This window comes from Filicampus tigris, chromosome 1 (assembly GCF_054856515.1).
Source record: "Filicampus tigris isolate MCC_2025a chromosome 1, RoL_Ftig_1.0, whole genome shotgun sequence".
Lineage (NCBI taxonomy): Eukaryota > Metazoa > Chordata > Actinopteri > Syngnathiformes > Syngnathidae > Filicampus > Filicampus tigris.
The window spans coordinates 35,019,992-35,034,780 of record NC_141217.1 but is presented as its reverse complement, the minus strand read 5'-3'; the positions used below and the strand labels follow the sequence as shown (position 1 = coordinate 35,034,780).

Genomic DNA, 14,789 nt, shown 5'->3' with positions numbered 1-14,789 from the left:
AGATATGAGTATTTTGAATAACAAGCATGGTCAAAGAACAAATATCTCAAGATACCATGTGTTAATATAGGCCTACTCTTTAAGGGCGCTCAAGGGGGAACATCATCTCATTCGGGTCTAGTTTGAGTTGCTCATCGCATACACTAGAACCAAATAACACACATGTATGCATCAAAGAAGATGATCGAAGGAGATGTGCAAAAACCGCTGCACCACTCGAGCTGTAGTGGTATGGAGGATGCTTTGCTCAAGGGCACCTTGACAGGTGCCAGTATGCTAGCAAGCATCTCTCCAACAACAAGTTGTCACGTTTACTGTACATTTGACCCACAGTGTGACTTGAACCCATGCTCTCTGAATTCAAATCCTGAGACCTTACACACCGAGCTACCGCTTTTAACACCTTCCCCACGTTGCCGTTGTGTTTGCACGCCGACCGGAAGTTGACGTTCCACCTTACATCAAACGGGAAGGGCTGCGTGCATGGAGTCCATCATCATTGCCAACAGCTACGGATCAATTTACATTGAAAAGCCACTCTCCCACGCGTCCGCTCGCGACCCTCCTCAATCTTGTTCAATTGATAAGACACCTCCAGCTCTGACGTTAATGCCGCGCACCGTAGTCGCCACGTCCCTCTCCTCCACTTGAGGTGAGTCAAGTCCAAGAGAGTCAGAGAGAATTTCCACTGGAATACGAAGATTGTGATTTCAAAGTTGCAATTACATAGTCAACCTTAAAGGCATTAGTGCACGGAGAAGAAAATATTAGTACCGGTAATAATACACTGAAAAGATACTGGTTGAAAAACATCAACCTGGTGTCTTAGTGGCGACTACCCAGCAGTAGTATTGCGTCCGACTATTTTCAGGATCAACAAACCGACAATATATCACTATATTGACAGAGGGATAACCGCACACAACCCTGTCTCGTCTGACAGTGTGGAAGGAGTGAGAACTTTGATACGAAGCAATAAAGATTGAAAGGAACATTGTAATGTAACAGACATACATGCAATGCAGTAGTAACACGTTGAGAGCACATATCTTTAACACCCCCATTTGCTCTCACGTTGTTATCTTGACCACACAAAACGCATTTTGATTTAAACGCTGTGTATATATGAACAAACACATCAGCTCCCAAATATGTATTCAACTTAACTTTTGTTGCTGCTTTTGTTAAAACATCTGCCACCACGTGGTCTGGTGGACAGTATTCCAAACTTATTTTCTCATCATTGCTCACTTTTGTGGAAACAACAATGATCAGCTGGGTTTTGCATCGTTTTGTTTTTGTCCAAATAGTCATGCAGCATTTTGTCCCAATTTCTGCCAGACTGTTTTAGTCCATTAAGTGACTTTTGTAACTTGTACACCAATGTCTCAGGTGCCTGATTTGACCTCACATCCCTCCGGCTGCTCTCTGTAAATTTCAGTCAATTGGTGCGTTCAAGTATGCTGTTTTGACATCCATCTGATGTAAAATCCGTTTATCTTGTACTGCCTTTTGCGTTAGCACTCTACTGCTCGTCATGTTTGCAGTGGGTGAAAATGTCTCCTCATAATCTACAGCCATCTTTTGACTATATGCAGCATAACATGCTTTGTAATTGTCACATCCTTCAGTATCGCTTTTGAAGCGCATACACCAATCTACCCCCACCCCCACTGCTTTCTTACCCCTAGGTAAGTTGGTCAGGTTAAATGTGTTATTGTCTCTTAGCGACTACATCTCATCATCCATCGCATCAACCCATTGCTCTGCGTTGGATGGGGTTATGGCTTTGCTGTATGTTACAGGTACATTGACCAATAACAGTCAATATTGGTGAAAATCTGATCTTCAATTTCCTCACCACATATTCGCTTAAATATGTATTTTGGGGACATGACCCTGTGTGACCTTTTGGCTCACACCAATGTTTGCTGCTCATTGGTTTGCCCTGTTCTTTACCAGGTCATTATCATCATCACTAGTGAATAATTTGTGTTTGCCCCTCTGCTGCTACTTTTGTCACAAATGTCACAAATCGGTGTTATTGCACTTTTCCACTATCTGGATAGAACACCAAACAGGCAGGGCTATTTTTGTCATACCCAACAAATATTCCCTCCCTCACAGTTGGAGTCTAGTTGATTTTTGTCTTGTTCATAAGCAAAACACTACGAACCAATTTTTTTGCATCCTACAGAGGTTAGGTCGTTTCCCTGTTCACATTTGATATGCTGTCTTTTTGATTCGACTTTTGAAACATCTGTTTCTCACAATAGCTGCTGACTGGACTGCATAGGTCTGTAACATCTTTGGTAAATCACTCTCTCCCGATTAGCGTGCACCGTGACCTTGCCACGTCAAATAGCGTGCGCCAATTGCCCTCAGTGGTGCCATTTTGATGTGGCGAATATGGTGCTGATGTCGATCATGCTTAATGCTATTTTTAGTTAGCAAACTTTGGTAGGTTTTTTTGTTTTTTTTTACCCGAAAACTCTGTTCCGTTATCAGATCTGATACAGTTGACCTTCCCGTGTGGGGCAGTATCCGCCAGGAATTTATCACTTGCTTGCACTGTGTCACTCTCGTGTTTCATGAAATGCACAAACGCTGTACCGGAATAATCCTCAGTAAATGACAATGCAAAGCGTTGTCCGCCAATTGACTCTGAATCAATTGGTCCTGCTATGTCTGTGTGGACCATATGTCGAGTGCAGCTTTAGCTCTCGCAACTGGTTCTCTACTCCTAGTTTGAATAAACTTTCCCTGAGTGCTCACATCACATTGTAATGTCGCTTTGTCAATGTTACCCTCGATCACCATGCCATCAACAACTTCTTGCAACCTTTGAATATCATCGTAATTGCAGTGACTCATGATCTCATACCATGTGTGCATGTCATAACACCTTTTGCATTGGTCATCATTGTCGCCATTCACAGTATGTAAATAATACAGCCTGTTGTGTTTGTGTCTCAGCGTTACTTTGTGCCACTCCCCGTTGTTGTCCATCCGGCACACCTCCACGTCTCCCCTGCGTTCTGCTACTCCACTCCATTGCATCTTGTGCAGTCAGCCAGTTCCACGCAGTGTCTCTGGGCTTGGAAACTGTCATTGAACTTCCTCAGATCAGTTATGATGTGTGAAGTGGCGCCCGCGTCAACCATCAGACTTGTTTTCTTGACGGTGCGCCCCGGCTGGATATCCGTGCCATCTTCATTCAAGTGAAATGCGTAATCATTGTCATTGGACAATTTTGTGCCCTATTCGACCGTACGCGCCTGCAATTTTGAGTCGCGGTGCTTAAGCGAGAGCAAGAGCTGCGGTGTAATCAGTGGTATTACACGTATGGGACCTCTAGAGGGCAGCCGAGGCTAGTGAGTGCGGTGTTGTGGAAAAGGGAAATAAAGAAAGCAGCTTCGTGATAACACTACTGAAGTGAGCGGCGGTCTTCCTTTTAAAACGAACCCAACACAACAAGAGCCACGATAATGCTTTTGAATAAATCAATCAGAATGCCGTGTTTCAACTAGTGGGCCTTCTGGGAACATATTCTTGAAAAAAAAGTTTGGATTGACTTTCGCTTTACGGAGCTATCTGTTCATGGCCTTCTAGCTACTCAATTGAATTTGAACAGCTCAGAGGTAAGGCGGAGTGAGACCATTGAGCGATTAAAAATAAAGAGTAGAATATTAAAATAACAACAACGATCAAATATGGGGTATTACAATTGTTAACAATTGTAACAATTGTTACATATATGTAGAGCATTTTCAATTAAAGTGCTGTGCAAGTGAGTAACAACAAGTATAAATAGTGTAAAGTGAAAGGCTGCTCCTGTGCGGACTTCCTTAGAGACATTATTCCCATAGGATTTGCCATCTTTCAGCTGCTTCTTTCCCTGTGATTGTCAAAAGAGCAGAAATTGAGCTTTAGGCTCAACAATGTGCTCCATCCACACGCACACAAATGCCCTGCAGGAGTAAATACTAGTTGAGTACCTCTAATTAAAGCCTGACAGTCATACTAAATTCTGCAATACCTAAATAGTCCAGTGTGGGAGAAGCATTTCTGTGTTGTGCATGCTAAAGCACAATGTACTGTAGTTGTAAGAAATATGGAATTGAAGCCTTGCATTCTTCTCAGAAGTGTTACATTTCTGTTAGAATCCCTTGCCGTGATAAAATGTTTAGGGCAGAAACGTGATGTAATCACACAAGGTGTCAATACTTCATGAAAATGAAAACTGCTATCTATTGAATTGCATTGTTTGTACTCTAAAGTGTATTTGAGCATCTTGGAAAGTGCTATATAAACAGTGATGGAAGTTAATTAATTTTAATGCTACACTGTCACTTTCATCACAGTCTTTTCATTTGTACATTTCAGGAAGCGGCCTAACTTGCATTACGGGAAACAGGCTCTAGTATTACTTTGACCTATACAAAAATGTGCTGAAACTTACTTCCACCCGTGCTTTCGTGATTAAAATTTTGTTATTCTGGTTGATTTGTTTTTACAGGACAGTGGACCAAATCTTTTACCACAAGATTTTCTTGTCAAGCAGTGAGCTTTCCCCATCACCCGCACCTCTAAGAACCCAGGAAATCCAAAGAGCACACTGTCTCCTTTCATGGGCAGCAGTACAATAAATTTGTCTCACAATGTTATCTTTGTAAATGAAAGCGATATTGGCAATGCTGGAGTGTAAAGTGAGGTTTATTTTCCACTGTAGGAACTTTTTTTTTTTTTTTTGCAGTGTGAAGGGGAAATGGTACGTTCCAAGGGTGAGGTGAGCTTTTAGTGAGGTTAAACTACAACTCACGGGGGCTTAGGGACTGGGCCGGCACACGAATACAGAAAATCTGTGTATAATTGACCCATATTATAAATGCATTGAAAAAATAAAATGTTAACCTCCAAAACCATCAGTGTCTACATTGACCTAATCTTCACTTGAATTTATTGTACTGTATTTTCAACTGGCTAACGAGTAAACAGTCAGTCAAAATTCTATTTAACTCCCTATTGGATGGACTCCATAATCTACCATTCCCGTATGTAATTTTAAACTGATGCTTATTGCTTCTTTGCATCTGCTAATCAACATTTCACAGCCATGACAATAAAGTTGTATCTAAAAAAAATACATTGCGCATTATACATGCATAATAGACACAGCTTTCATGTTAGCCAGCATCCATGACATCGACTCAGTTGTTGTCGACATCCTAATGTCATCATTTCTCAACTACCTTCCTCCCTTAAAAAAATCAGCTGTTGAGTTGGACCTTCAGGTCATAATGGTGGAAAGTGATGAAGAGGACTTGCTTGACATCTTTACAAGGGTTGGCTTTCACACCACCAAAACAATTGCTCAGAAGGCCCGACTATATAGTTGATTGCCCTTTGTCACCCATGGTACTTGTACAGCAGAAACCATCAGATGAGGAAAGTGTGTTGTGCCTGTACGACTCAAAGAAAGTCACAGACAAAAGAGTGCTGCAGCTGTTTGGAACAACAACGACGATGCTGTCTCAGGAGAGCAGGCAACCTTTAACTATCTCCATCATGCTGACCAAACTGAAGCTGATGAATCCTGCCTTTCTGGACTGGTTCCTCTGTCATATGTGTTGACAAAATTAGAGGACGCTTTAATGGTGACACTGGACTGAACCGAGTGAATGCTGCTCATAGCTGTAGGAGCCATGCTTAGACCCATTTTAGGAATAGAGAATATCCAAAGTTTGTGATCATTTTACAGTTAAAAAAAGAAGCTAAAGTGCAATTAAGTTGCGCAACTGCATATCTGTCGGAAACATTGTTAGCTAATTTGAGCCCACCACCGCTATCCAAACGAATTGCAATCCCTCCAACCGCAGAAGGATAGACACAGCCGCCGGTGCATGTTCAATTGCGTTATTGAAAAACGACAACAAAATAAACACGTGACAAGCACATTCATACACTAGCAGCGTAGCCACAACAGTCACTCAATGCTGCAAACTGGCTCACCGTTAAGCCAGTGGCCCTACACTCTCGTTTGCTGAGTCCCATGTCCTTCAGCTAGACAGGCCCGGCCTTTTAAGTCGCAGGCCTTTAGTCACAAGCACAGATACCGCGGTACAGTTGAACATGAGGATGGCGACCCCAAGTGGCCAAAAATAATACCTTCACCTCAGACCGTAATAGAGCAAAGCAATATAATTATACCTACGAGTGCTAATTCAAAGATTTTGCCCGTCACTCTGGTGGTGGGCGTGCTGAAATTTAACCACCTTAATAAGTGATAATTGTATTGTTTTTTAATTCGTTTTCGTCTCTATTCGTTGTTTTGTGATTTAGACATCTGGTGAAGTGAACCGCTGTAGAGCAGTCTGCAATTGTATTTTCTTTTCTCATAATAGTACACCAACATAATGTTCACATTTCCATTTATCCAATAACCATCCATCCATATTGTACACCCTTGGACTGGCAACCACGCAGGGCGCATACAGCACAGACAAACAACCAACCACTCCTATTGACAATTTCGAGTCCCGAATGAGCCTAACTTGCTTTTTTTTTTTGAATATGCGAGGAAACTGGAGTACGTGGAGAAAAAAAACACGCGAGAACATGCAGATTCTACACGGGACGGGAAGGCCAGAGCCCAGAATCAAAGCCCCAGCCTCAGAACTGTCTGGCTTCTTCCCACATTCCAAAAAATGCTTCTTAGGTTAGTTGAAGATTTAAAATTGTCCAGTATACACCACCTCTCGCTCGAAGTCAGTGAGTCAAAATAATATCTACAGAAAATGGATGCTAATGAAGTCATCCAGGACCGCCAAGTAACAGAATATTTTCAGACAACAGCATCCTCATGTTTGGCTGTCACTTCAGATGTCTCTTACGTATTTGGAGAGAGTGTATAACGGGCAAGCACTGACATTTTATGTTTTTATATTTTAGGCCAATCTCAATGTAAAATTCATTTTACTCTGCAATTGGTTAACGTCCTTCAATGTGGCTGCATTGTATTGACTGGAAGTACATGCACAGAAACTTTACGTCCCCCAGATAAATATTTGTGAGAGAACAAAAATGTTTGCGAGAAAGTGGTTTTTTTTTTGTCACCGAAGAAACTCAGTAGAAAAACGATCGCACACTCCCTGCAAAAAAATGATTTTGCACCCAGTAATGCCCAGGACACCACAGGTATAGCACCCCGGAGTGTGAGGAAATGAAGCTAAGAACATATAAATTAGTCCCAAGACGTAATGGTGACATTTTGGAAGACAGAAAACACAAGGATGTGTTTGTTGTGAGGGGCTTTGCCAGTTTTTACACACCTTAGGCAGGGGCGGAGCCAGAATGTGGCTAATGGGTGTACCTGGAAAAATCAGGGTGGTCCTGTATATTTTTCTCACTGAGCACAATCCTCCTCTCCCGACACATTGTATATTCAAACAAAATGACAAACTGAATAATATGAATTTCAGATCTTCCCGTTTATTTTGTTAAAAACATTCAATCATAAATACAGCCATTATGTGTATTGGAAAACAGTCCATTTTGCACTTACAAATTTCCCGATTATACAAAATGCAAGTGAACTACATGAATCCGGATAATTACAGTGGAAAAAAGAGGCTCTCACAGTGAGGCATGGCCCTAAATGAGCTGTGTGAGATGAGCTATGAGAGCTGCATTGTGGGAAATATCAGAGAGTACAAAACCTCGGCAGCTGTATGCAATACAGTAATTGCTTTCGGGACGTTGGAATAATTTTATATGAACCTTGTAAAATGTGGCAGGTGCCAAGCACAAAAAATACAACTCTAAAACCTAAGCACTTAACCCCAGAAAAGTAATCAAACGTTCACATTCACGCAAACAGTAGCATCACTTAAAAGTTTTTTTTTTTAATGTAAGACTCATATATATATATATTTTTTTTTTACTTTGAAAGGATTTTTCTCGTCATATAATATAGTGGTTCTGAATCATTCAATTTTTTTGTAAGAAAAAAAACTAAACGCATGAGCAGACAAGTGTTGATGTGGAAATGAGGTCATGACCATTTCCAGAAACCTGCCAAGCTAAGGAGTCCAATCGGGATAATCAGCAGCATAGTCCTCAACGCCTTCCTTTTTCGGCCGTTAAACTACACCACGAACCGATCGGCATTCACCACAGGAAGGAATTCAAATGCGGTCTCGGGCGGGGAGTCTTTTCAAACTAAATAGTTGTCGTCATTCATCAGATGCCCCGCTTCGATTGAGTCGGTCACCCAGGAGTCGCGGACGATTTTGAACTTCTTTCGAAAGCTGCGCCTCAATCTCCTCAAATCCTCGAGTCTTGTTTCCGCCATGATGACGACGTGCGACACGCCTTCCTCCAGCGTCGGCGCCACTGCGCCGCCGTGGTAACGAAACTCCATGGCCCTGATGTCCAAACAACTTGCGGGAATGGCGGTGGAAGGGTCGTCGACGTCCGCGTCGTCATCCATATAAGCCGTGAACGGTCTGAACATACTGGCGGGAAGGTCATCAAAGCCGTAGCGCCCCTCAACCTGGCAAACGTCGACGGCCGTCGAGCTGTCCGCCTCCCCCATGCGCCCGAACACCTCCCGGAGCTGCTGCTGGTCAGTGTCCAAGAAGTAGCTGTCGCCGTAGCTGTCGTAGCCCTTGGCGAAGTGTTCCTTGGTGGAGGGCGACATGTGGATCATGTGGCGCGGTTGCCACGGAGCCACTCGCTTCTGCTCCAGACACTCCAGCAGCCAGGAGGCCCGCACCACATCGTGCTGGTTACACAAAATCAGGTTCTTCACGCGCATGTTCTCCACTCCGGCTACCACACAGTAAGTATCCGGCCCTGGGTTCTGAACGATAATACCGCCGCACCTGAAATAAATGCACAGCGCGGGACTTTCATCCTTTGGCCCGCCCACGATCCATCACAGTTGGACATGACTGAGCGATTTACCTGGCCACGCCTTTCTCCAACTCAGCCTTGGGGTGATCCTCCGTCCCGTTCAAGATGCAGAACTCCACGTCCTCAAACACGTCCGTCTCCTTGGCAATCCCAGAGAGATCCTGCTGCTTGTAGAGGTCACTGACCGCCCTCTTGGATTTCGCAGGCAGCTTTTGTCTTTTTCTCCGCGGCTCACCGGCGGCGTCGATGCAAAGGTGGCGCGAGGCCAGTTTCCCTGACGCCTTGCTGCGGAACTGCTCCAGCTCGGCCAGGGTAATGCACTGGTGCCACTCCTTGTCATCGCGGATCTTCTCGATCCTCGGGAAGCGCAGGGTGCAATTGGTTTTATACATGTCGCTGCCGACGATCTCGGCCGCCTTCACCTGTAGGACGACAGAGTTGCCGGGCTTCAAATTTCACTTATCTTTGGTTTGATTTCAAACAAAAACCCAAAGTTCAGAGTGTTCCCAGGGTCAGTAAATAGTAATTTTTTTATTGATTTATTATCGGCCATCAGATTTTTTTTAAAAAAAGCCGATGCTGATATTTGTCAAAATGCTGAATATCGGAGCCGTTAATCGGCCTGGACGATAATCGTCGACCCCTAATCGATAAAGCTGATCTTTCCTGTCGACAGCGCTTTCGCGTTGGCAAATGTAACCACATTTGGAGGAGATTTAATTCCAAACTGATTTCATTTTTTTCACCTGCAGGATGACAGAGTTGCGAGGCTCGATGTACACCTCGGGCTTCTCCGCTGCGCACAGGATGCTGGCCGGCGGGTCGTTTTTGCGGTAAACTTTCCAGTGCTTGGCGAGCCTCAAGCCAAGGTCATACAGTTCCTTCATGGTGTAGCCGGAGCCGACGCGGCACAGCGTGTGGAAAACCGAGGGTTTCTCGCCGGGCTTCGGCGCTTCTGCAACAGCACATAGGAAATGGGACATCATGCCGCCCCTCCTCCCTTTTCCCCAGTAGCCGCCAACAATCAGAACGTCGAGCTCGTCCATCAAGCCACCCACGTATTCGGGCTTGATTTTCAGCCAACCGTCCCCCCGCTTGTCCGGTTTGTACACGGAGAGAGGGTCTTTCACCATGATGCCCTCTTCTCGGTGGTCTATGGCATCATTGAGGGAATTGACCACATCCTGCATGGTTCGGGCCTCCGTCTTCTGCACCAAGTGGATCCTGCCGTCGACCGGTGTGAACACCGTCCGCAGGATCTCGTCGCGCTTCTTCAGCGTTTCCTTGCCAAGCTTCTCCGAATTGACCAGCAGGACGTCAAAGACGCAGTAGCAAGTCTGCAACTCGGAATCGTCCATTAGTCTCTTGATGTCAAATTTGCTCCCTTTCTGCATGAAAGTCTTCGCGCTCGGGTTGTAAGCCATCATCTCGCCGTCGAGAATGCAACTGACGATATGGTGTCGGAATACGTTGTGGATGTGCGGCGTCAGTGAGCCCTCCAAAGGGGAGCCGCCAAACTGCTGCGTATACTCAAAGGCGTTTCGACTGAAGTACTTGTACACGTCGCCATCTTTATGCAGTTGTATTCGCTCCCCATCCAGCTTGGTTTCAATGTAAAAAGGGCTGTTTCCCATCTGCTTCTCAACATTGCCGATGTTAGCCACAGCAGCCAACATGGGTTTGAAGGCGGAGAAAACACCGATGGAAACGTCGCTCAGAGACACCGAGGGGTTGCGGAGCTGCTGACACACTTTGTCCAGGTCCGTGTTCACGTTGTAGAGCTCGGCGGCATCCGGGTGAAAGACTTGAAGGACAGTTTCCTTGCTGATGCCAAGCTTCATGTCCTTCAGGATCATTCTAATGAGCCATTTTTGCTCGAGGGCAGAGCTCTGCGTGATGAGGTGCAGCAGGCTCGTTTTCACAAGCTCTTTCTTCTTGCTTGCGTTGTTGATAGCGACCGAATCAAGAAAGTCATTGACTTCTTTAATGCTGAGCTTTCCCTGGCTGGTGCAACGTTTCTTTAGCACAAAGTACGCCATGCCGGCAAAGTCTCCAGACTCCCCTTGAGACGTGGTCGGCGTGCGGTAATTCAACAGCTTGTTGGCTTCGGGACCATTTTTCGGGAGGCATAATACGTCGATGTAAAGTTTAGCTAGCATGTTTTCTTTGATGCCATAGGCCATTCGCTCTCGCTCGAACGAGGGAACAATGAGACGCATTGCTGGGTAGAAAGAGTCGGTTGTTTTGGGCTCATCCTTATGCAGGGCGCGATGAAAGGTTCTCCACGACTCGATAAAATCCCCGAGGGTCTTGGACTTTTCCGGACGCAGTTTCAATTTCTGGATTTTTTCCAAAGTATTACACAGGTGGAGGAAGGGAACTTGAGCAGCAACAATAGATGGCTGATCAGCAGCAGCACTTTTAGATGTCCCCTCCATTCTACCTGGAATATAATGACAACTTTTTAAAATCAGTCCACACACTGGCAAACAATGCAACGCGATCTCAAAAGGAGTGAAATGTAACCAGATAGTTAGCATTTAGTCTGAAAAATGTGTCGCACCCTCAGAAAACAACTTGTTCTGTTTGACAACAACTGTATCTTCTCCTCCATGTGTTCAATATTACAGAGCCTCAGACATGACATGGGGGGGATTGGAGCCACAATATACAATGCACGCACCAAATTCCAATTTGCGTCCATGAAATTGGTATAACGTGCACACAAATGACTATTTTGCGGGTTTAATATCATTGCCATGGACAACAGCGATGTCAATCAAAGCAACTGGAGCGCATCTTTACTAGAAACTTCTTTCCTTCAGTCCTAAAGGCTATACCTCTGCCAGTAGAGTGACCTGACTCTCAATAGTGTACATATTTGAATGCCTCTCAGCAAAACAGTGACAATTCCTTGCAATGCCTAAATTTTCAGAATGCCACCAGGATTTAGCCACAGCGACTTCAAGGCCACAAATTAGCACAGGTATTTTGTGAGCACATGATGAATGGATGGATGGATGGATAGATACTTTAACTACCCGTTGAAGCAAATTAGAGTGCCACAGCTGTAATATTCACAAGCAACTGAAAAAGTGAATGAAAATAAATAAATAAATACAAGAGCAGCATTCGAGGGGCACCCAAAGATTAACTAACCAAGAATATACACAATTCCATTCCATGTCATGTCTGGTGTTACATATATATTGTTTATTTATGTACAGTATATGTTTGTTTGTTTATTCATTCATTCATTTATTTATTTTAATGTTCCGTGAAAAAAAAACCCAAAGCTCATGTATGTTCTACCCGCATGTACTTCTCAAAGGTTTTCTCCCCAGGTGTGTTTTTTTGTTTTTGTTTTTTTTCCCCTTGCCCTCCAGGGGGTTAATATCAGCAGATGGTTGTTAATATTTGTCAACCGTGGGAATGTTTTTTTGAGATTTTTCTGAGATTAAGTGCAAACAAAAATACATTTGACTTGCCTCCACTTAATATGACGTCATGTCACTCACACATTGTAAATCACGATAAACGGGAAATGTCCGGAAACATTATTTACACATTTCTATGTCGTAATTTGAGCACGCAAACTACGCTGACGTTAAAAAAAATAAAAAGTCTAATCATAAGGTTTGGAATTGAATTCAATTCAATTCAAATGTATCGTTCGCGATCTAAAGTCTTAATTAAAACTATTGTGGGTGTGAGAGAATGTGTTGTTTACCTTGTTACTGAAGCTGTCCGGTTACCTTCCCCAAGTAAACGCGTGCATTTTCATTTTATATTTCTGTTAAACTTGCAAGAGCTCAAGATTGCAACAGTAACAGTACATACACTGATACAGTACATAGCTACTGAATAATTTTTGAATGTATTTAATCAGTACTCAGTGCTTTTTATCCTCAGAGCGGAGCGACGAACCAGTATGGGTACTTCCTGGTTGAGCTTTCTGCAGCCGGGCAGAGATATTCCCCTGGAAACGAAGGCGGAACCAATGTGATATTATATGTCCTGAGCAGTAGAATAGTGTAAAAATAAAAAAAATAAAATAAGATCCACAACATAGAATTCTGCAACCTTTCCAAAAATATACTGTCCATGCACAATGAAATATAATTCAGGTGACCTAAAAATATAACAACATTAAACCGCAGTTGCGTTTGGATTACCAGTAGCCTGCAGAGAAATTAAACAAGTGTGTTTTAATACCCACAAGCCGACAGAGGAAAAGTAAATATTGTCTCTTTAAAAAAAAAAATCTAAATCCTCACCAAATGTATGGCGAACACAATGCTACTGGTACATCTCAATCAATTAGAATCGCGTGGAATTTCAGTTGTTCAATTTAAAAGTCACAACACATTATTTTTATTTGATTTTATTATTATTTTGATAATTATAGCATAAGGGCTACCAGAACTGACGATAAAAATACTACCTAGGATACAAAAATCAATTTAAATATAGAAATTCGACAGGAACTGGCCTTCTGAAAAGTATTTTCTGTGTTTAATGAATTTGGATGATTTGAGTTTCACTTGAACTAAATGGAGTTCTCTATAATTAGCCACAACTAAAACATTAATACTCAATAATAATAAATAATAATAATAATTATATATATATATATTTTTTTTTAATGAATGTATATATATGTATTATTATTATTTTTTTTAATCCTTTTTAGAAACACCACTGTACGGCATACACAACATACTAAAGTAGTGTATGCCAACAAGCCAACAGGGGGCGACCACTGCTCGTACCAGGGGACATGGGAAGCGCTGAGCTGCCAGGGTTGTTTACTTCGCTGCTGCTGCCTCGGAGGATGCTGGGAAATGTGTGTGCGTACGTGTGCGTGGGCCTGTCACATGGAACTATGACGTGCACTTGCTGTGCTTTCACATGCGCATACCTCGGTGCAGCGGGGAGGAAAAGCACTTGCGTCCATTGAGATGTGCTTTTCGTGTTCGTGTGCGTGCGTGTCGCTACGGGATTGGGTGACTCGGTGCCGGGGTGCCTCTGCAGCAAAGTGCCTCCTTCTGTCATGCTGGCCTGCAGCGCGCACGGGGTTGTATTGCTTTAGTTACGTAAATCCTGTCCGACTGCAACCAGCTACAAGATAGTAAACAGATGACGTCACTGTCAAGGAGCGGGGCGGAGGGGTGGGAGGATGAGGTGAATGCTTGTTTACAGAGTATTTTAGAAGCATGATCCGTCAGTCATGGGCAGAAGTGTTCGGAAAAGAAGTTAGAATACTTCGTCACTGGACTGTATTATGTTTTTCATTTGGTTTATTTATGGACATCAGAAAAACATTGGACAACTTTGCCTTTGAAATCCCCTCGCTGGCTTAATAATAAGTTGCCATACACATGCTGATGATTAGCATCGATAGTAACTTGCAGCACAATATATATATATATATATATATATATATATATATATATATATATATATATATATATATATATATATATATATATATATATATATATATATGTAAAACTGTTCACAACATAAACATACACAGAAGAGGTGGGAGGAGCATTAGCTTCTTCATGACTTCATGACGGCTAAGCTATCAATAAACCAATAACTGACGATTAGTTCGTCACAGCCAACAACATTCGGTCACTGTTTAGCACAGCGTTTATAGAAAACAGCAACATGAAAACAACAGAATAGTTGGAGTAGTGGAAAAAGGATACATAATTGCAACACTTGAAAATTACAAACGCAAATTAGTATGTTTAGCTGAGGAGAGTGCTAATAAATACATACAAACTATTTAACTTGTTTGAAGATTTTTGAGCATAAAGACAGATATTTGTATGAAAGCAACTACTAAACAGCGACCGAATGTT

At 43.0% G+C, this 14,789-nt stretch overlaps 1 protein-coding gene across 1 annotated transcript; it reads right to left on the bottom strand.

Moving 5' to 3' along the window:
* Window positions 1-7,471: 7,471 nt before the first annotated feature.
* lig4 (ligase IV, DNA, ATP-dependent) lies at window positions 7,472-12,884 on the bottom strand. Its single transcript, XM_086036361.1, has 4 exons — window positions 12,647-12,884; window positions 9,663-11,359; window positions 8,968-9,338; window positions 7,472-8,885 (listed from the first exon to the last, which is right to left on the bottom strand). Exons 2-4 carry the CDS (start codon window positions 11,352-11,354, stop codon window positions 8,216-8,218), a joined length of 2,733 nt encoding a protein of 910 aa, XP_085892487.1. The 5' UTR covers window positions 11,355-11,359; window positions 12,647-12,884; the 3' UTR covers window positions 7,472-8,215.
* Window positions 12,885-14,789: the final 1,905 nt, after the last annotated feature.

Coding starts and splice junctions, on each gene's coding strand:
- lig4 (XM_086036361.1), bottom strand. CDS start 11,354: ATGGAGGGGACATCTAAAAGTGCTGCTGCTGATCAGCCATCTATTGTT. Junction 9,339..9,662: donor GCAACTCTGTCATCCTGCAG/GTGAAAAAAATG, acceptor GTCGTCCTACAG/GTGAAGGCGGCCGAGATCGT. Junction 8,886..8,967: donor TTGGAGAAAGGCGTGGCCAG/GTAAATCGCTCA, acceptor CATTTATTTCAG/GTGCGGCGGTATTATCGTTC.